Source organism: Misgurnus anguillicaudatus, unplaced genomic scaffold, assembly GCF_027580225.2.
Source record: "Misgurnus anguillicaudatus unplaced genomic scaffold, ASM2758022v2 HiC_scaffold_29, whole genome shotgun sequence".
Classification (NCBI taxonomy): domain Eukaryota; kingdom Metazoa; phylum Chordata; class Actinopteri; order Cypriniformes; family Cobitidae; genus Misgurnus; species Misgurnus anguillicaudatus.
In genome coordinates, this window is record NW_027395279.1 from 6136816 (window position 1) to 6159470 (window position 22655).

General features: G+C 36.8%; 2 protein-coding genes across 2 annotated transcripts; both read left to right on the forward strand.

The window, feature by feature from the left end:
- The first annotated feature begins 6900 nt into the window (after positions 1 to 6900).
- LOC129436680 (uncharacterized) lies at positions 6901 to 11778 on the forward strand. The gene is made up of 3 exons (XM_055194932.2): positions 6901 to 7041; positions 7796 to 7967; positions 9856 to 11778. Exons 2-3 carry the CDS (start codon positions 7913 to 7915, stop codon positions 10797 to 10799), a joined length of 999 nt encoding a protein of 332 aa, XP_055050907.2. The 5' UTR covers positions 6901 to 7041; positions 7796 to 7912; the 3' UTR covers positions 10800 to 11778.
- An 8035-nt stretch (positions 11779 to 19813) lies between these two features.
- LOC141362824 (uncharacterized) lies at positions 19814 to 21894 on the forward strand. Its single transcript, XM_073865080.1, has 2 exons — positions 19814 to 19950; positions 20808 to 21894. Exons 1-2 carry the CDS (start codon positions 19899 to 19901, stop codon positions 21755 to 21757), a joined length of 1002 nt encoding a protein of 333 aa, XP_073721181.1. The 5' UTR covers positions 19814 to 19898; the 3' UTR covers positions 21758 to 21894.
- Positions 21895 to 22655: the final 761 nt, after the last annotated feature.

A 22655-nucleotide genomic window follows, 5' to 3' on the forward strand; every position in this document is an offset into this window, starting at 1 on the left:
AAGTATTTGAAATGAAAATAATTTCTTAATGTCTAGTGACATACCAGGGCCATTTTATGATTAATTGATATACATTTCTTACATACTGTTCCTTTAAATATTTAAAATGATGTGGGGAAGGGGAAAAGGGGCAATTAAAACAACAACTCCTTCGCGCCTCCAGGCGGAGTTTCCACGGGACGGGGGGACGGGCTCCTTCAGGTTTGGTCCCTTGAACCCGTGGCACGCTCCTCTTCTCCTGGAGGCAAATCACAAGAAAAGGTATTAAGTGTGCTGTCCACCAATCTTACTCTGTGCCCGGGGTGCTCCAACGGCTGATGTCGACGAGGTGACTAATCTTCTGCTCTCTCCTCTCAGGCTCTTGGTGGAGGGTCTAATGAATGCTATCCTGCCGGTGGAGGTGAGTATTACGCAAGCAGGGACGTTTTCTTCCTTCCTCCAGTTCGTACTGCAAACAGAGATGATTAGTACACAAGACTGGGCTTTCGCTTCTTTCCTCAGGCTTGTGCTGTAAGCAGAGGAAAGTGTTATATAGGACTGGGACTTTACTTCCTTTCCTCAGGTTCGGGCTGTAAGCAGAGGTAAGTATTACAGCATTGGGACTTTACTTCTTTTCCTCAGGTTCGTGCTGTAAGCAGAGGTAAGTATTACAAGATTGGGACTTTACTGCTTTTCTCAGGTTTGTGCTGTAAGAAAAGGTAAGTATTACAAGACTGGGACTTTACTCCTTTTCCTCAGGTTCGTGCCGTAAGCGGAGGTAAGTATTACAAGACTGGGACTTTACTGCTTTTCTCAGGTTCGTGCTGTAAGCAAAGGTAAGTATCACAAGACTGGGACTTTCCTTCTTTTCCTCAGGTTTGTGCTGTAAGCAGAGGTAAGTGTTATACAAGACTGGGCTTCTACTTCTTTTCCCTAGGTTCGTGCTGTAAGCAGAGGTAAGTATTACAAAACTTTACTTCCTTCCTAATGTCCCTCAACACAACGGTCTTTCCACATTAACTTTACTCTGGGGCAGTAGACTTAACAAGATGTAGGGTTTAACACAATGTGCTTCAACTTACGGCGTCCAAGAAGGCAGGAGGGGGGAGACGTCAAGTGTGGATGTGCAGAGCCGAACGCTTCCCTTGTTCTTCTTCCACTCACAGTACTGGAGACATGGAACAGGGGCGAACCTTTGAAGAGGCTCCACACAAGGACGGTTATTTCATGCAGACGTCAGCCCAACGACCCTTCGTCAAAAGCACAATTCGTAAAATAGTTTACTCACTTCGGTAAACAGATGCTTCACCACCGCCCGTCCGTTCGTCAAGAAAAGATTTGTCGCTTTACCCTCAGGAAATCCTAATTTGCAAATTTCTTCAACCCACACTCCACCGACCTCAACGGCTGGAATCTCCTTACGACTCCTCTGGCCTCGAAGTGGCTTCGTTCCACATGAGCACAGCACGACACTGCAAGCTTTTAGGTGTACACACACAAATGAAGACAAAGACTCACCCACGGCACTACACACACACTTAGTGAACTACGGAATGAGCCAGAACTCGACCCGGGCCCGCCGTGCGGTTGGTTGGGTGATTTTCTTGGTGGAGGGGAAGAAGTGAACAGGAGATGGACACAGGACCCCCTGTAGTTATTACTGGTGCTCCTTGGCTCACCCACGTTTCCCTCCTCAGTGGGACCGCTACGCTTCGTGATCAACTCACAACACAAGAGCAGGTAATAAACTTTGAGTTTACAATTCGTAATACAGACTTCAATGTCACTCACGTTCTGTCATGACACGGTAGGAGAGACAGGACGCAAACGCAAAGTTCGAAAATAAATAACATTTAATGATAAAACACGAGGGATAACACGGGGAAAACAGTGAACACAGGAACATCCAATACAGGGAACATATGAGGTAGCAATGACAATAATCCGGCACAGGCTGACAGAACAAAGGCGTATAAATACAAACACAATCAAACATACAACAGGTGTGGTGTGTTGGTGTAATTAGTCCATGAGAGTCCAGGTGAAACGGATAAGTGCGACACACAAAACATGTCACTAGCCGTGACACGTGCATTTTATACTTCCAGTGTTCCTCCCCGGCTTGCCCACGCTTCCCTCTCTCCAGTGGGGCCGCAATGCTACGTGGTAAACTCACAACACAAGATCAGGTAATACATTCTGCTTAATTCTTCCCAATAGTTTACTTTGTTTACTCACACTCTCGGAGGCTTCTCGGCTAATTCTGTTCTTGTTCACAGCTGGAGTTCTGCTGTTAATCGTCTTCGCCGTCAGCTACAATAAGTGCTCTCCCAATATTCTTTAACTCAAAAAGGGCATATCCTGTCGGTACATTCACATCAAAACAGCAACTGTCTTCAGCTTACTCGACCCAGTAACTCGCTTTAGCAATGCTTCTTCACCCAGTTAATCCAACTCCAATTCCTCTGTTTACCAGATTCGCCAGGCCTCAGTGGCAACAACAACACAGCAACACAACTGGGCTGGCCCATTTGCAGGGCCTCTCGGGATCACGGCCCATCCTCCAATCCAGTGGGCTACTGGTGCTGGCTCCCTAGGAGCTGCTTCCACAGGTAGTGGCGGATAGTTCGGACAGGGGCGGATCATGTTCTGTGCACCACACGATCTGTCCCGGGCTTCCCTTCTGGCCTGATCGTATACACCGGTTGTCCCGGCCGCTGCTGGCTTTGGACGACGTATGGTCTAGTCTCCCACCGGTCACTCAACTTGCCTTTCCCGGGTCGTCGGTTGTCCCGCACAAGGACCCTTTCTCCTGGCAGTAGTGGAGCTTCCCGTGCCGTCCGATCGTACAGCCTCTTATTTTTAATCCCGGCCGCCTGAATCCGCTTGGTAACCTGTTCGTAAGCAAAGTGGAGGCGCTGGTGATGGTCCCACGCACTCAGTCAGGCTCACTTCCTCTTTGTCCCCTGCCTATGCAAAAGTCACACTGTGACATCAGCATCACATTCCTTAAGAAACAATGTCATTATAATGCATTACCAAAAAGAGAAAATATAAAACACACAGCCTTAAGTTACATGAGTTACCTTTCAGTCGGTCACTACGACGTCACGTCGTGACCGACGAATGAGGAACGCGCTCCGCAGGACCAATCTACTTCTAAAAACACCAATGAACTTGGCATGCAGGTATTTTCATCTGCCAGCGCCGCATCGCCATGCGAGTATTTACTGCCTCACTCATCAGGACAAATTTATATTTTCAGCAGCAATGGAGTAGTATAGAGCCTTTCTCAGATGTGATTTTTGTGATTTTAATATAAAACAATTTTATCATATTTACACCTGAGATTGGGTAACCTGACACACCTGAATCTTTACCCCAGTGCAGGTTTAAAATGTGGTCTTAGTTAATCAGGTCACAAATATGTTCAGAGTATTCAATGTAACTTATTATCTTTAACACGTGTGAAATTATTTTATAAGTTCCTTGGAAACATTATTGTGTATGATAACTCATCAGTCAGGTTTGTCTGGTTCTGTGTTGAGACTCAAATGTGATTTGTTGACATCCATCATAAGCAGATTTAGTTTTTTGGCCCTTGAGGTTCATTTCACAAATTAGACTCAGAGAACAGATGATAAAGAACCAAAAGCAGAATTAAAACACAGATTGACACTGCTGTGCTGTAATCATAATTTTTATTTTGGACAAGAGAAAACTGCTGCAAAAAACTCACAACATACAAACATCATGTTTTCCAACCGTCACACATACATCAGCATCACATTCCTTAAAAAACAATACCATTATAATGCATTAAGAAAAAATATAAAACACACACCCTTCAGTTACATGAGTAACTCAGGGTATGCAACAACGTAACTTTTCCACATGACCACGCCGGAGCTTGCCCTGTTGAGTGGCAAAACATGGTTTTCATAGCATCTGCTGCGTAAAACGCCAGTAAAACTAACTATTATCAGCTTAAATTGAACTCATTTGGCCTTAACAGTGACCCTAACAACTTGCCAAACAACCAGTAGTCTGTGGACATTGTCATATGGCCAGACATTGTCTTTCTTAACATTACTAAACCATCCCACCTTTGTAGAACACAATACTCATTCTAATGGATGTTTTTTAATGAAGGCTCACTGACAAAACTTTGCAATTACACAGAATAAGGGGCTAATCACACCAAAAGCGCTTTAAACGCTTGGAAACGCAAGGCGCGACACACTGCCTTTTTTCATTTTTATACTGCTAAGCAACCACAGAGTAAGCTGTCTTGTCAATCAAATATTTAAGCGTGAGCACTCTTTTGCTGTTAACTGTCATATTAGCAGAAACTTTAAAAAGAGGACGCTTGCTCTGACCTTGTTTGAGGATAAGAGGAGCACAAACACGCAGGAGAGAGTGAACGAGTGGAGTCCGGTTCTTCAAAGCAGCAGTAAACTTCCCTCACACAACGTAAGCAACCGAAAGCGATCGACACAGTTTTTATGGTCACGTGACGTTTGACATATACTGATTGTGGTTTTATTGTTCAAAAATTTAAAAAAGCAATAGTGAATGTTGAACAGTTGGGCACTTGAGTGAGGTTGTAAATTTTGTATTTCAAAATCTTGCTGTCCGTTTATCACTGGGAAGAAAATAGACCCAAATGTGCAGGTATATTTATATAGACATCTACTGGAAAAAGTTTTTTTATATTTAGGCCTATGGATGGACTGTAAATAAATATGGAAAGTCATATAGAACATATTGAAAAGAAGTATAACCAGGTTTTTAGCCTAATGAGATATGAGGTTGGGCAGGAGTGGGGAGCAGATAGAAAAGCATTGATGGGAGTTTATTATGCTCTGTTTCGTTCCATATTAGACTATGGGTGCATTGTATATGGCATACTGGATTAATTAAATGGATCATAATAAAGATAATTTCGCTAGAAAAATTCTAGAAGAAAGTTGGGAAACTAGACGGATAAAGGGATCAGGTTTTGCATGGAAAGCTAATATGGGCAAAAGAAATTAACCTGGATAAAAGAAAGTATGGACCAACTATCACAATATCAACAATTCTGCTTTGGTTTTTTAGTGAACCACAAATAGACCTCACAATACATGAAAAAATGCAAAAGGGAGAAAATGGAGGGGATATAAAATCAATGGCAAATACATATCAAAACGGTTCATTATTCATCTTTTCACATTTATACTGATGGGTCAAAAAACTCAGGGGTCACTGGTGCAACCTTTTATGTCCAAGAGTTTAAGTATGGAAACAAAGGGAGATTAACTAATGCAACGTCAGTGTACACTGCAGAAACTGGCTCTTCAATGGATTGAGGATAGGTAAATAGGTAAACACAATACAGTGGAGCATGAGGTATCAGCAGGAAAGAATATCATATATTAGAGAAGAACAAGACATCCTGTAGGTATTACAGAATTCACAATGGGTAATATTTTAAATAAAGGGACAAAAACAGTTATGTTAATATAATAGCAATGATGAGGTTATTAAAAAACACTGCGTTAATTACAGTTTTTCTCAATTGCTAAAATACTAAAACCCATTGGCTGAACAAAGTTTTCAGTTGCCTGAACTCATTTATCTAATTGTGCAGTCTGTTGTCAATACTGTACCTTAAAACATTTCACATGATAAAACACAATTTGAGATTCTTCTCACTTAGACTTTTTAGCAAAACTCCAAACACATACTTATTTTCGAAACACAATCTGCACTCAATGCACATGTCATGCATATTGCTAAACACAAGCGGCAACAATCAAATACAAATAGAGCACATGTCATTGATTAAACACAACCACTCAAAATGGATTTAACCTGTTTCAAATGATGTGATGTTACCCTGTTTGGATGCAGGGTACAGTACTGTAAAAATAAGGATAAAAATCATTAGATCATCTCTCAAAAGTTCATTTTCACATCATTGAACATGTCAGTCCCATCAAAATGGCAAGTCCTTGTGTCATTGTTCATGAACAAGACAGTCGAAATGTTGCCATGCTGTCAATATACCAAGTGTACACGTGTACAAAATGTGTCAGTATTTTTTTATGTAAACTGTGGATGAGTTTACATTTTCACCTTTCTTTCTATAAACAAATTATTTGAAAAAAAAAAATGTTTACAGTACAAATAAAAAAATTTACCAAAAATATTTCAAATTTCAGGATTCACTTGACAGGAATTTATCCATTCAGTTCACATAAAAAAAAAACATATAATACATGATTCATGCTTACAGTAACAGATTATGACACATATGGACACAATTTTGCATGACATGTCTTGCACGATGAACTAATTCCTAAGTGAGACTATTCAACAGAAACCAGTATAATGTATTTTAATGAAAATTCAATTGAGAATGAAAATAAAAAATGTAGAAAACTGCAGACAATTGTACATAATCATCTGCTTGATTGTATCAATGCATTTGCAATTTGTCCAGTCAATGACAATTAAACTGTAAAAATGTACTTCTCCCGGAGAACTATATGTTTTGAACAATGTGTTTTCTATTTTTTTGGTGTAGTCTTTACTCACTGTTTGATAGTGTATATCATTATGATTACTTTGTTTATGGATTGAGAACAGTGTTTGATTTTGAACACAGGTAAAACTGTTTTGGGGTGAAAGTTTCATTTTTCAAGAGGAATCAGGGGTTTTGCAAATAGTGCTTGAAGATGGTTTTGTGTTTAATGTTTTCAGAAAATGGAGCAAGGTTTCAGAAATTGTGTTTTAGCAGTTGAGAAAAACTGTAATAGATAACCACCAGTATCATGCAGATTATCATTGTCACACTCCAGTACAGTAGGTGGCAGTGTGCACCTTTAAAGTTAGTTTGCAACCCGCCAGTAAACCCACAAAAGAAGACAAGACAAGACGATAGAAATGTATGGGAAGAAAAGGCGCGATTTTAGCGTTTTTTTGAGTGTTTAAAAACGAGAATCTTGCTGCAATCAGAAGTACAGCATGTATTTTTACCCCGAGGAGGTGGTTCGTTATTTCTTCGGACTGCTTCATGTAAGTTTGGAGGATAAGAGCTACACAAATGTTTGTGATTTGAATAGGATGAGGCTTGTAAAATGCAGATGTAACTTACTATTGCTTTTAAAAGGATATTTTCAAGTATCTATTTTGCGTTTTTCTTTTACTTTACTATATTATAATATAACACAATACTTTAAAAGCCACTACATTTCATACACGTTGATATAGTGCAGGAGTAGTGAGTAAAAGTACTTCATTACTTTACATCTCTGGTAAAATTTTAAATCAATTTTGATACGCTAAAGTTTAAAACACGTGAAACAAATAGATCCTGCTAGAATACATTTAATGAACTGTTTTATGACTTGGTGCCTTTCATTAAATGTATGTCGGTTCATCTCGTGTTCACACAGGTGTAAAAACAAGTTTTGAAATCTAGAATGTTTCACATTCAATTTTATGACTAAAAACAACTTAAATCTGATTACACTTTAAAGTTGTTTTATGAAACATTGTTACATTAATTTTGGTGTCTAAGACTTCACATATTCAGATTCTCTTATGATACAGTTAAAGAAATAAGTAGATGAATGTTTACACCTTTTGCACTTAAATTCTTAAGTATAATTAACTTATAATCAACAAGTCATTTAAATTTTGTATTTTTTATCTTGACTAGGGTAGGCATAAGTTTACGTTTTTAACAGTGTATCTGACATAAACATTAAATCCTGAAACAGATCTCTCTATGAATGTTTTACTGACAAAGTCTTTCTAAAATTTCCAGCCACACCTATAAAGTGATTGAGACTTTCAGTGAAGCTCCTCCTACAACAATCCACCAATAACACACAGAGAAATCACTTCATGTGTGACAACTGAAATCTCAGAGGAGCTCGAGAAGATGAAAGATCCACAACCGTGCAGAATAAAGACTGAAGAAACTGAAGAACAAATAGGTTGGTTTCTGTTTTTCAATCTTTATTATTCATGGTTTTGGAATAATCATAAAAAATTGGTATTGAGAAACATAAATCCATGAGATGATAACTTTCTGCATCCATAATAGTTTCAGTAGAATTAGATTGAAACATCAGGGGCCCGTTCTTCGTATGTCGCTAACTCGGTTAGCTGGATTTGATTGTTGACGATTTGGCATGATCTTGGATTATTTGGTTCTTCGAAGCTCATCCTAGACTTGCTGTCATAGCAACAGGTTCGTACGCTCAAACCTGCTCGGGAGCAGGCTTATTTCATGTAAACAAGATTAGTTTGTAACCTTTTTAAGCGGATGTGATACGGAAAGTCTGACGCAGTCGCGTATTCTCCATTATACGAGCGCAATCTGCGTAAGATACATGATTAATATAAAGAGCTTTTCAAATTCAACACGTAATAAAAAAGGTTAGATTAATTAAATCTTTTAGCGATGTTATTTAAAAAAATATATATAATATAACAAATATTTTTTTTCTGAACTTGTGCAACTTGTTTTTGTGTAACAACTGTTTTGATTATTATTCTTAAAGGGGTCATATCGTGAAAATGTTAGCATTGCCACTTTGTAGGTGTGAGCAAAAATAGGTCATTGAAATTTGGCTTTCTTTATGATGTCATAAGGATATCTTATTAGAATAATACCGCCCCCTTAATGTATCCAACCACTGCACTGCTATTTAGTGCAGAGAGAAAGAAAGAGAGAAAAAATAATTCACAGCACAATTGAGTTTGAATTGCATTAAACCACCATCATTGTGAACAGTGTTTGCACTTCATCAGCTCATTTGCATTTTAAAAGACACACCCAAAACGACACATTTTTGCTCAAACCTACAAAGTGGCAATGCTAACATTTTCACGATATGACCCCTTTAAACGAATGAGAAGACAAACATGCTGATCACATTCATTTTAAATTTGTTTGAATTTTCTTTAATAAAAACAGCAATCAATCCTACCCAGCACTAATAGATGTTATGTACAATAAAGACTATTACTCAGTGTGAAATAATTTTCATTTGAATAAACTAACCTCATATTTTAATTTTGTCTTTAGATTGTCAAGTAGCTTACAATGTCATGCATGAAAGGGTTTTTGTTTAGTAATTTCTATCTGTTCTATCTTTAAATCATTGTCAGTTTAGAGACATTACTCCTGCCAGCACATTATACGAAGATGCAGGACTACCACCTGTGTTTTTTATTCTGCTTTTTAAGTTGCTATTACAAACAGACAAAATAGCATTTAACTGTTTTTTTAAAGAGTCTTAAAGTACTTTAAGAGCATCAAATTTTAATTACAATCATTAATTTCAATCTTTGACAAGCATAGTAAAGATATCAAGATTATATTTTTACAGAAAATGTTACATTATTTATGGTGATTTGTGTACTAAAGTAGCTTTAACTGGGTTTTTAAATTCAGTCACATAAAAAGTTCACAACCTTCCATCAATAGCTCTCAGACTGCAGGGGTTAAAAAATGGGTGCGCAGTGATCTCAGATAATTCAATCCTGCCATACTGTGTTCCAACAACCAAATAAGCGAGATCATAATTAGCGAGATCTAAACATCTCGGATGTAATAAGCGACGTACAAAGAACGGGCCCCTGGTAAAAAAATGTATCCAAAGCAACCTTCAGTGGATTGAATGACTGTGTTCTCCATGCAATGCCCTACTACAGTTAAACTACAAGAGCAGAAATTGACAATAAAAATGACATAATGTACTTCACATGAAAGATAACACACAACAGATACATGACACGCTGCTTTTGTCATACAATCTTAAAAGTGTTTTGTCACTCTGGTTTATTAATTGTAACTCTTTACTGTCTTCATTTTAGACATGATAGAAGTGAAAAAGGAGAGTCACGATGAAGTGGATGAGAAACATCAGATTGTAAAAATAAACCATAATGTTTCACAGAAAGGAACTCTGAGAACAAAAGACATAAAGTGTGAAAAGAGTTTCAGTAAAGATGGACGCCCTGAGGATCACAAGAAGACTCACAGCGAGGAGAAGCCATTCACATGTCATCTATGTGAAAAGAGTTTTAGAGTTAAAAGTAAACTTGAGATTCACATGAGAACTCACACTGGAGAGAAACCTTACAAGTGTCATCTGTGTGGAAAGAGTTTCGCAGTTGAATTTAGCCTTAAGACACACATGAGAATTCACACTGGAGAGAAACCTTACACATGTCTTCAGTGTGGAAAGAGTTTTAAATCTTCAAGTGACCTTACGAGACACACAAGAATTCACACCGGAGATAAACCACACGCGTGCCATGAGTGTGGAAACCGGTTTACAACCTCAGGTACCCTTAAGAAACATTTGAGAATTCACACTGGAGAGAAACCATTCACATGTATTCTGTGTGGAAAGAGTTTCACAGTTGAATTTAGCCTTAAGACACACATGAGAATTCACACTGGAGAGAAACCTTACACATGTAATCTGTGTGGAAAGAGTTTTATATCTTCAAGTGACCTTACGAGACACACAAGAATTCACAGCAGAGATAAACCACATGCGTGCCATGAGTGTGTAAACCAGTTTACAACCTCAGATACGCTTAAGAAACATTTGAGAATTCACACTGGAGCGAAACCTTACACGTGTGATTTGTGTGAAAAGAGTTTCAGAGATAAAAGTAGCCTTAACATACATACAAGGATTCACAGCAGAGAGAAACTGTTCACAAACCATGAGTGTAAAAAAAGTTTCAGAAGTAAAAATAACCTTAACCCTTTAACCGGCGCAGCCCTTTTTGAGTGGGGGTGGTGAAAAGATAATATACACTTTCAAATTAATATAACTCTGGCATTTTTTTTGTCTAGAAGCCTAAATTTGGTCTTATTTTAAAGAAGACACTTAAATGTTTTTTTTTTTTTCGGAAGTATCTGCAGGTGAAAATATATATTTTTTTATAGCAGTTTACAATTATTTGTAACAAATAAAAAATGCAATATTGTATTAATTTTATGTATTAAAAAAGATTTTAAAAAATGAGGTTTTTGTTGGTTTGCTGTTAGGTTTGCTGCATACTCTTGTCACAAATGAATAAATTAAGGGCGAGTTATAGTCATGCGTAGGTTCTACGCCGTAGCCTGTGCGTAGCTCTGCATAGCCTGACGCGCACCTCGCAAAATTTTTAACAGTGCGTCAGTTCTACGCGGACCGCAAGCACTGTGATTGGTCCACCAGAACCCCTCCCGTCAGGTAAAAAACTGCGTCATAGGTATTTCCGTTTGCGATGGTGAAAACAAGTTAAGGAGTGATTTAACTCAAACTGCAACAAAAGTCGCTGTTTATTTACATCCATTATTGCTGGTCTTATCAAATCATACACAACAAGTTGCTGTTTCTTTTTCGTTTGTGGCTTAACTTGCAAAGTTTCTTCTTCTTTGGCGTTCGCGCTGCTATTGTGGTTACACGCGTGGTTACTGCCTACCAGCGGCCTGCGCGCGTGTTTGCACGTTGACGCGGACGACGACGCAAAAGTATAAATGAAAACCGACGCGGAACCTACGCCGTAGGACCTACGCACGACTATAACGAGCCCTTTACAGTTACTGCATTAATATCACTGCAAAAAGGCTTTAAAGGAACACGCCCACATTTTGGGAATTTAGCTTATTCACCGTATCCCCCAGAGTTAGATAAGTCCATACATACCTTTCTCATCTCCGTGTGTGCTGTAACTCTGTCTGACGCAGTCCCTGCTAGCTTTGCTTAGCACAAAGACTGGAAGTAAATGGCTCCAGCTAGCATACTGCTCCCAATAAGTGACAAAATAACGCGAACATTTTCCTATTTATGTGTTGTGATTTGTACAGTCACACTGTGTACAAATAACAAGATGCACCTTTAAGTTGGTTTGCCAACCGCCAATAAAACCGACGAAGAAGAAGAAGAAGAAATTTATGAGGAGAAAAGACGCGATTTTAGCGTTTCTTTGGGGTGTTTAAAAACGAGAATCTTGCCTGCAATCAGAAGTACAGCCCGTATTTCTACCCCGAGGAGGTGGTTCGTCATCACTTCGGACTGTTTCATGTAAGTTTGGAGGATAAGGGCTACACAAATGTTTGTGATTTGAATAAGACGAGGCTTGTAAAATGCAGGCGTAAAGTACTGTTGCTTTTAAAATGACATTTCCAAGTATCTACTTTGTGTTTTTCTTTAACTTTGCTATATTATAATATCATAATTTTAAATCCACTACGTGTCATGCAGGAATAGTGAGTAAAAGTACTTCATTACTTTACATCTCTGGTAAAATTTTAAAACCATTTTGATACGTTAAAGTTTAAAACCCATGAAACACATCATGCTTCAATAGATCCTGCTAGAATAAATGTAACTTTTTTATGATTTTGTGGCTTTCATTGAATGTATGTCGGGTCCTCTCGTGTTCACACAGTAAAAACAAGTTTTGACATTCAGAAAGTGTTACATTTACATTTCATGACTAAAAACAACTTCAATTTGATTACACTTTAAAGTTTGAAACATTGTTACATTGTCATTAATTTCTAAGTAAGAATTTTCACATGTTCAGATTCTCTTATGATACAGTTAATGAAATAAGCAGATGAAATGTTACACCTTTTGCACTTAAATTCTTAAGTATAATGAACTTATAATCAACAAGCAATTTCAATTTGTATTTTTATCTTGACTAGGGATAAGTTTAAGTTTTGTACAGTGTGTCTGACATAAACAAATGAAGAGGTTCGTTGCAAAACGAGATAACCACCGTTTTTTTTAATTGTTCAGAAATCTCGTTTTTTGGTTGTGCATTCCAATTAATTTCAATGCAACTGCAGTTGGTTTGTTTTGATTTAAACCTAAAACAAAATAATAACATGATAACATAATAATAAACATGTTTTGACAAAAATGTTAAAAAATGGATTTAATCTCTTTTGCAACGAAACTCTTCAAATATTAAATCCTGAAACAGATCTCTCTACGTATGTTTTACTGACAAAGTCTCTCTAAAATCTCCAGCCACACCTATAAAGTGATTGAGACCTTCAGTGAAGCTCCTCCTACAACAATCCACCAATAACACACAGAGAAACACTTCATGTGTGACAACTGAAATCTTCATGACTTATTGTTGGTGCTGGTGAAAGAAGAGCTCGAGAAGATGAAAGATCAACAACCATGTAGAATAAAGACTGAAGAAACTGAAGAGCAAATAGGTTGGTGTCTATCTTTATTATTAATGGTTTAAGAATAATCATTAAAATAAAAATAAACACAAATCCATGAGATGATAACTTTCTGCATCCATAATAGTTTCATTAGAATTAGATTTGAAAGAGTTTATCAAAAGCAACCTTCAGTGGATTGAATGACTGTGTTTTCCATGCAATGCTATACTACAGTTAAACTACAAGAGCAGAAATTGACAATAAAAATGACATAATGTACTTCACATGAAAGATAACACATAACAGATACATGACATGCTGCTTTTGTCAAACTATCTCAAAAGTGTTTTGTCACTCTGGTTTATTAATTTTAACTCTTTACTGTCTTCATTTTAGACATGATAGAAGTGAAAAAGGAGAGTCATGATGAAGTGGATGAGAAACATCAGATTGTTTTACAGAAAGGAACTCTCAAAACAGAAGACATAAAGTGTGAAAAGAGTTTCAATCAAGATGGACGCCCTGAGGATCACAATAGGACTCACAGCGAGGAGAAGCATTTCACATGTCATCTGTGTGAAAAGAGTTACAGATTTAAAAGTAAACTTGAGACTCACATGAGAACTCACACTGGAGAGAAACCACACGTGTGCCATAAGTGTAAAAAGAGTTTTATATTTACAAGTAACCTTGAGATACATTTGAGAATTCACACTGGAGAGAAACCTTACAAGTGTCATCTGTGTGGAAAGAGTTTCACAGTTGAATCTACCCTTAAGACACACATGAGGATTCACACCGGAGAGAAACCTTACACATGTCTTCATTGTGGAAAGAGCTATATATCTTCAAGTGACCTTATGAGACACACAAGAATTCACACCGGAGAGAAACCACACGCGTGCCATGAGTGTGGAAACCGGTTTACAACCTCAGATACCCTTAAGACTCACATGAGAATTCACACTGGAGAGAAACCTTACACGTGTGATTTGTGTGAAAAGAGTTTCAGATTTAAAAGTAGCCTTAACATACATGCAAGGATTCACACCAGAGAGAAACTTTTCACAAACCATGAGTGTAAAAAAAGTTTCAGAAGTAAAATTAACCTTAAATAGCTAACTTAAACTTATTTGAAAAACAAACACTTGAATTTACATCAGCATGATAAAAACTACAGCAAATGACAGAAACCAGCTTTGAAAAAAAGATAATTGAAGTGTAATTAAATTGTTTAGTTGGTCTCAAGTCCCATTGAATAACATGATGGGGGAGGCGGGGTTTATGGTCTATACTACGACCAGTCACTGGGGGGCGATCCAGACGTTTTGGCTTCACTTATCAGGGCTTGGGCGGGACGCTTGTTCTAGACCAAAAAATGCCAGAGTTATATTAATTTGAAGGTGCACATCACCTTTTTACCACTCCCCACTCAAAAAGGGCTGCGCCAGTTAAAGGTTTAATGCTATAAAAAGGTGGTGTCACGTCATGATTGACAGCTGTGATATGCCGTTCTGCGAGGGCGGGGCCTTGATTTTGCGGCTTTATTCCCTGCTCACTCACCAGCGCTTACATTGTGAAGATTAAACATTTAACTCTTATGGCATTGCATCAGCCACATCAAAAGATTTTTTTAAATCTTATCAGATCAGAGACCACCAACATTATGAAAAAAAACTATGATTTTCCAGTTTTGTTCCTATAGTATGTGGTCTTCACAGCACACCACACATCTTCAATTTCCCTCCACACAAGTTCACAAACAACCCAAGTCTCGATGGAGAACACGGAAGTCTCACAATGTCTCTCAGCAGGGCCGCCTTAACCTAATGTGAGGCCCCGGGGCTAAGAGGTTTTGTAGGCCCCCCTTCCCCTCGATTTATAGTCTAATTTTTTTTAAGTGTAATATCTAGGTAATCTACATCACAAAATGCATTAGTTTCTTTCGAGACATACAACAGTGAGTTTTCCCTCTTTGAGCCAGAAAACACCATAATATCATTATTAACATATCATTGAGCCTACTTGAGCATAAACACAAGACACTTTATTTAACCACCACACACAGCAACATGTGGTGATAATAAAACCAAAATGTGTGAAAGTGTATGTTTATAAGCTTTATATTTATATAGTTTTTGGAATATACAAATTTGCAGAAAATTGCCACTCATAACTAAATGCTCACCACAGTTTTAAAAATATAATAAGTTAAAGTTAGTTTTAAATTGAAAATGCATCAATGATAACAAAAGATAAGTCTTTATAGACAGAATCTTGTTAAATGCATTAATGATAACAAAAGATAAGTCTTTATAGACAGAATCTTGATTTTTAATCAGTTATTTATTTTGTAGGTTATTGAAGATATAGTATGCATTGTATTTAGTATTTATGCATACATAAGCATGTAAAACGACCAAGTATGAATATGCACAAGACAGACAGGGAACATACCTGTATATAAGATCTTTAGATAATGAGATTATAATGGTGCTATCAGGGGATGATCATTTGAGATGGTCTTGTCGCTCTTTACTTTCTTAGACTTGCACCTTTACCGTTGCGTCTCTTTCTCGTCTTTCTAAACCAACAGATGTGTGTACTGTGAGCTAACGTCGCGTCAAACTACATCGCTCCAGCTGCGCACGCGTCACTGATATAAACGCGAGTAAACTTAAAGTGCGTCTTGCAGGTTAACCACCACTGTCGATTAATGGGTACATAAATCACTCAAGATATGTGTATAATTTTTAAAATGTCTCAAAAATGGTCTTAAAGACCACTTTTTTACGTTTTTGGTATTAAAGTTTTTTTTACGCAATTCTGCGATGACGTCACGTTGGGGAGTAGTGAAGAAAGCCTCAGCCAGAGCCATAGATAGATGAGACATTTATTGCTGTTTAATACTTACGTATATGATTTGGAAATCATATATACATCGTAGGAAATATATAATGTGTTATACTGCAAAGTTACCATGATAATTATTATTTATGATATCTGTGGAGATAAATAAAACTTCGCAAATCTGCTGATTTGATCCATTCATGTCCTGACCACCAGGCTAGAGATTTTTAAACATCCTTAATCCACACTTACTAGTCTATCAAATAATATCTCAAATGTATTGTTTTGTGAAATAAAAGAATGCTTTGTTGTATTGTTTATGCGATAACGAATCACACGATCATTTTATACGCAGCAGCAGTCAGCAGCTGCAGCACACTCGGATCCGACCGCATACATACTGTAATAAACAGGCGTCCGTTCGGCGGCTTTTTACATCACGACAGACTATGCCATTTGAGGAGGAACCGCTCATTGATCACCGTATTTTTATAAATCCTGTACATGTTTGGACCTGCCGAACAGGTTGAGCACTTTTATATACTTTGTTGAGAGAGGCTGCACAGTTTGACCAGCGGGCTGCGGGAACCGGACGCATATCACGCCGCCAGACGGTGTTAACTCGAAATGTATAACTATTATCAGATCGACCCACCGGGAAAGTCCCGACTCTCGATTGCCATTCCGCTACTGGCTGTTAAGAAAGTGAGTGTGTTTGGGTCGCTGGTACCCGCGAACAGACGTGACGTGCTTCACTCACCTTCAAGGATTAGAGACATGCTGCCAAAACCGTTTGTGCTGAAGATCGCATAAAGTTACACCCATTTCAGCCAGGATCATGGACCCCCTCAAGCCAGCATGCACGAGTATGTTAATTGTTTGTTTACTTTCTACACGAAGATATGCTAACGTTATGCTATCTGGCTGTCTGTCTGCCTATCTCTCTATACTAGCTTATCCATCTGTCTGTCTGTCTGTCTGTCTGTCTGTCTGTCTGTCTGTTTGTCTGTCTATCTATCTATGTATTTATCTATGTATTTATCTATAATCTGCGCTATCAGAACTGTACTTTACTCGTCTTTCTATAGTCATTCTCAATGTTCTCGAGGCGGCTTTGGTAAATTCTCTCCCCAGCGTGACGTCATACAGTGCGTTGTGGGGGAAAGGAGAATCATTGCAAACCGCTGTACTTTTTCATACTTTTTCGGGTTTTGTGATACCCAACAACATAAAATACAATGGATAACAGTTTAAATGTTTATTATCAACAAGCAAATTGCACAAATTCGTTGAAAAATTTTACCTGCAAATCGCCCTTTAAACTTTATAACAACTAATAGCATTATGTGCGGGAACTTCTTTCTTAATTTAGCGGCACAGTTTCTTGTGTACGTTTGGAGAGACTTCTGCATGCCAGAGACTCAGACAGCTGCACAAGCACAGAGAAAGCGAACGAGCCCGCGCGCGCGCGCACGAAAGAGAGAGAGACCTGCACCTCACTAGTGCTTATGAAATTTCAGAAATTACTCTTTCATTTGTTGGTGGATTATTTCCCGTTTCTCTGTCACACTCAGTCTAACGTGCAGGAATGTCAAGTTGACAACGCGCACTTAATTACGTTACGCGGAATAAAAAATATGTTACGTCTAACATTTTATTTCACGTTAAGTTACAACGGACCAATCAGCAGACATGTAACGTGCAATTAGAGTTATTGACAGAAAACCTGACAAGTTACAAAACAATATGACCTTTTCAGCTCATCATGAACGCAAACTTGGGAGGCCCTTGAACTTGGGAGGCCCCTGGGCTTCAGCCCAGGTAAGCCCGTGCATTAAGGCGGCCTTGTCTCTCAGTGTCAAATGTGACTTTACAGTAAACAAACATGATGGACAATGATCATAAAGAGATGACATTAATACTGCTTTTTACATCTCTGATGTCCATCTGACTTTGTCTGCTACGTCAAGTTGTTATGGTTTCATCTTTCATCAACTTGCTTTGTGATTGTGTATTGTTTTGTTTCATGTGATAATGTACAGTGTGCGCTTGTGTTCAAAAAAGAGCAGTGTACTAATAAAAGTGAAAATGGTGCAAAACATGTTGTTATAGTTTATTGAAAACATTACACATTCAAAGCATTATTATTTTATCAAGTCTGTCTTGTTCTTTTAAATTGAATCAAAAATTATACCCTCAACTGCTCCTTGGGGTCTATATGAACCCAAATGACATTTTATTTGTGCAATTCATAAAAAGATTTCCTTCATCTTAGAGATATACAATTTTGTGACTTTTCCTAAATAATCTATCTATACATACACCAAAAAAACTACAGATTATTTTTTTTATAAAAACACAATTTGTAAGAAGTTTCTCAATCATACTCCGTCTTAATGCATTGCTCAACACAAGCGTCTGTTTTGAGGAGCGTGGCTGGACTAGAGACCAAAAATGTAGACATTTATGTTAAGTTAATATTTACTTCGAATGAAATCAGGATTTTGTTGCTTTTCTTGAAAGGTTTGTTTCATTCATGACAATAACCTCCCAGTGAAAATACATCCATCAATGTTATTAGAGCTGTTAACAGAGCCGTCAGCCTTAATAAAACGTTTTTGTTTCAGTCACATCAGTGTTAATAGAGCTGTTGATAAACCTCATTATTGATAGTTCCCATTTACACCCAATTCATTAAGGTGATTTCCTAAGATCTCATTAATTTACTCACAAAGCAAATGTTTGTGATTTGAATAGGATGAGGCTTGTAAAATGCAGGTGTAAAGTACTGCTGCTTTTAAAATTACATTTTCAAGTATCTACTTTGTGTTTTTCTTTTACTATATTATAATATCATACTTATAAAGCCACTACATTTCATACACTTTGATATACAGTCACTTGTGTAAAGAAGAGTAAAAGTACTTCTTTACTTTACATCTCTGGCATTAATTTTAAAACACAATTTTGATACATACAATGTTAAAACACAAATTTCATACATACAGTTTTGATGCATACAATTTTAAAACACAATTTTGATAGATGCGATTTTAAAACACAATTTTGATACATACAATTTTCAAACACAATTTTGATTCATACAATTTTAAAACACAATTTTGATACATACAATTTTAAAACACAATTTTGATACATACAATTTTAAAACACAATTTTGATACATACAATTTTAAAACAAAAATTTAATACATACCATTTTAAAACACAATTTTGATACATACAATTTTCAAACACAATTTTGATTCATACAATTTTAAAACACAATTTTGATACATACAATTTTAAAACACAATTTTGATTCATACAATTTTAAAACACAATTTTGATACATACAATTTTAAAACACAATTTTGATACATACAATTTTAAAACACAACTTTGATACATACAATTTTAAAACACAAATTTGATGTGTAAAAGATTAAAAAACATCCTGCTAGAATACCCTTTCTGACCATTATTATGACTTGGTAGCTTTCACCAGATTTTCTTGATTTTCGTGAGATACAGTTAAAGATATAAGCAGATGAATATTTACACATTTTGCACTTAAATTCCTAAATTAACCAACTTTTACAAGTAATTTAAATGTTTATCTTGATCTTTAGGGATGAGTTTGATTTTTTTACAGTGATCTGACATAAACTACAAGAATAAATCCTGAAGATCCCTCTATAAATGTTTTACTGATAAAGCCTCTCTTCAATCTCCAGCCACACCCATAAAGTGATTGAGACCTTCAGTGAAGCTCCTCCTACAACAACAACAATCCACCAATAAATGCTGGAGTCAAACACACAGAGAAATCACTTCATGTGTGACAACTGAAATCTGAGAGGAGCTTGAGAAGATGAAAGATCCACAACCATGCAGAAAAAATGAAGATACTGAGGGACAAAGAGGTTGGTGTCTATTTTTCAATATTCATCTTTGAGAGTTGAGAAATGATAAAACTTTAAATCAATGAATTAGTTGTCTGTAGTTACATCAGGAAAAAACACGAGGAAAAAATAAATCCGTGAGATGATAACTTTCTGTATTTTTAGTGTTATGAGTTTTGTGTTTCAGCAAACATTGGTGTCTTTTATTTTGAAAGCGATTTCATTTGAAGAAATATTTTCGTAATTTCATGTATCTTTCTTATCCATCAATCTCATATGCACTCTTCACTTTTTTATATAGCACGTAAAAAAAATATATTGTGAAAAATATGCAGTTTAAGTTTGAGTGACGTCACTTAGTGGCGCTGTCGCGTCCTACTCTCTCAGTTCTGCACGTGACTGGAGAGAGTCGATGAGGTTTGTTTTTGCATCTCTCTATAACGATAGATAAAATGTTAAACAGAGTACAAATATGAGTCAATATCAATGTCAGAAGTGCTATAAAGATGGATTGATTGCTATATATGTGATTTTCTGGTAAAAGTGAAGCGCATTTATAAAGTTTAGAAGCGGTTTTAATGCGTTTGTTTAATGTTGCCGCCCACGTGCAAATTTGGAGCGCGAGTTTCCCTGTTGATTTGAGTTTTATATTTAAATGATTGAATGAATGTGTTCTCTGGGAATTGATTCATGCAATGCTCTACTACAGTTAAACTACAAGAGCAGAAATTGACAATAAAAATGACATAATGTACATAAAAAAACCACATGAAAGATAACACATAACAGATACATGACATGCTGCTTTAGTCATACAATCTCAAAAGTGATTTGCATTATGGTTTATCAGTTTTAACTATTTACTGTCTTCATTTTAGATATTATTGGAATAAACACAGACCATCTAATTGAAATGAGTAAGATGGATGAAAAACATCAGAATGTAAAAAGAAAACGCAATGTTTCACAGAAACGATCTCTGTACAAAAAGTGTAAAAAGAGTTTCAAAAAAGATGGACGCCCTGCTGATCACAAGAGGACTCACGGCGAGGAGAAGACATTCAGATGTCAACACTGTTCAAAAAGTTTTGGAACAAAAGGTAACCTTAAAGTACATATGAGGATTCACACCGGAGAGAAACCGTTCACATGTAAACAGTGTGGAAAGAGTTTTACTACGGTTGGTAACCTTAATGAACACATGAAAACTCACACGGGAGAGAAACCGTTCAGATGTCAACACTGTTCAAAAAGTTTTGGAACAAAAGGTAACCTTAAAGTACATATGAGGATTCACACCGGAGAGAAACCTTTCACATGTAAACAGTGTGAAAAGAGTTTTACTACGGTTGGTAACCTTAATGAACACATGAAAACTCACACAGGAGAGAAACCGTTCACATGCAAACTGTGTGGAAAGAGTTTCAGAAGTGAGCATAACCTTAAGATGCACACAAGAGTTCACACTGGAGAGAAACCATTCACATGTCATCTGTGTAAAAATAATTTCAAACGTAAAGGTCACCTTACAGTACACATGCGAATTCACACAGGAGAGAAACCATTCGCATGTAATCATTGTGGAAATCATTTCAGACTGAAGTGTATCCTTAATAAACACATGAGAATTCACACCGGAGAAGAACCGTTCACATGTCATGAGTGTGGAATGAGTTTCAGAATGAAAGGTCATCTTGATGCACACATGACAGTTCACAATGGAGAGAAACCATTAACATGCCAACACTGTGGAAAGAGTTTTAAAAGAAAATCTTCCCTTAATGCACACGTGAGGATTCACACTAGAGAGAAACCTTTCATTTGTTAACAGTGTGGACATAATTTTACACGGGACAAAGCTCTCAGAAATCACCAGCACAGATTTCATTCTAGAGAAAAGCATTTCACCGATCAATGCAGTAAAGAGTTTACTTTGGCATAAAGATACACACGGCACTTCAAATGTGAGTTTTTCACAGCAAACGTTTGAAAACTCACAAGAAGATAAACGTCGACATGAGAGCACACTTCAGAAAAAGCTGACACAATGAGCAAACATCTGTTACACTGTCAGCTGTGTTGATCTTCAGAGAAGTTTCTACATTCAAGTAATTTTTTTTCTTTGACTTTTAAAACTCACAGTAGATCATTATGAGTGTTTTTAATCAGTATTGTACCTTATAATCTATACAAGTGATCAAACTTTTCTCATCAAAGCCATACAGTGTTATTTGCTTACACACTTTTTATTGGTCAACATTTTTGTAAATTTTATTTTTATTTGTAGTAAACACATTATGGCCAGTGCCTGAAATGTCCAATACAACAATAAAACATAGAAATCAGAATCACAGTAAAACATGTACTGTATTTTTTATAAGAAGCTAGTTCTGACAAATAAACAAATAGAATTTGAGAACATTACATATACGGGTGATTCTTGCAAAATTAGACTTATGATAAAATAGTAAATGCAAAGTAAGAGTATGAAAATAAGAAGCATACAGTTACAAACATCTCTTCAAGTACTATTTTGCACATGATTTCAAATGACATCATACAAACCAATTTTTTTTCCACATTTAAGGGGAACATTTTCATTACCGCAAAGAGTCCATGACTGGATTTGGGTTCTTTGACATGGAAATATTTATAATTAAAAAATAAAAAGCTTCAGTGTTATACTATAAACATTTACAGTAAAGAAACATGTGGTATTTGGTGAT

Bases quoted from the DNA above. Each gene is read 5' to 3' on its own strand.
- LOC129436680 (XM_055194932.2), top strand. From the start codon at position 7,913: ATGAAAGATCCACAACCGTGCAGAATAAAGACTGAAGAAACTGAAGAA. The intron at 7,968-9,855 runs GTTGGTTTCTGT...TCTTCATTTTAG, and splicing joins AGAAACTGAAGAACAAATAG to ACATGATAGAAGTGAAAAAG.
- LOC141362824 (XM_073865080.1), top strand. From the start codon at position 19,899: ATGAAAGATCCACAACCATGCAGAAAAAATGAAGATACTGAGGGACAA. The intron at 19,951-20,807 runs GTTGGTGTCTAT...TCTTCATTTTAG, and splicing joins AGATACTGAGGGACAAAGAG to ATATTATTGGAATAAACACA.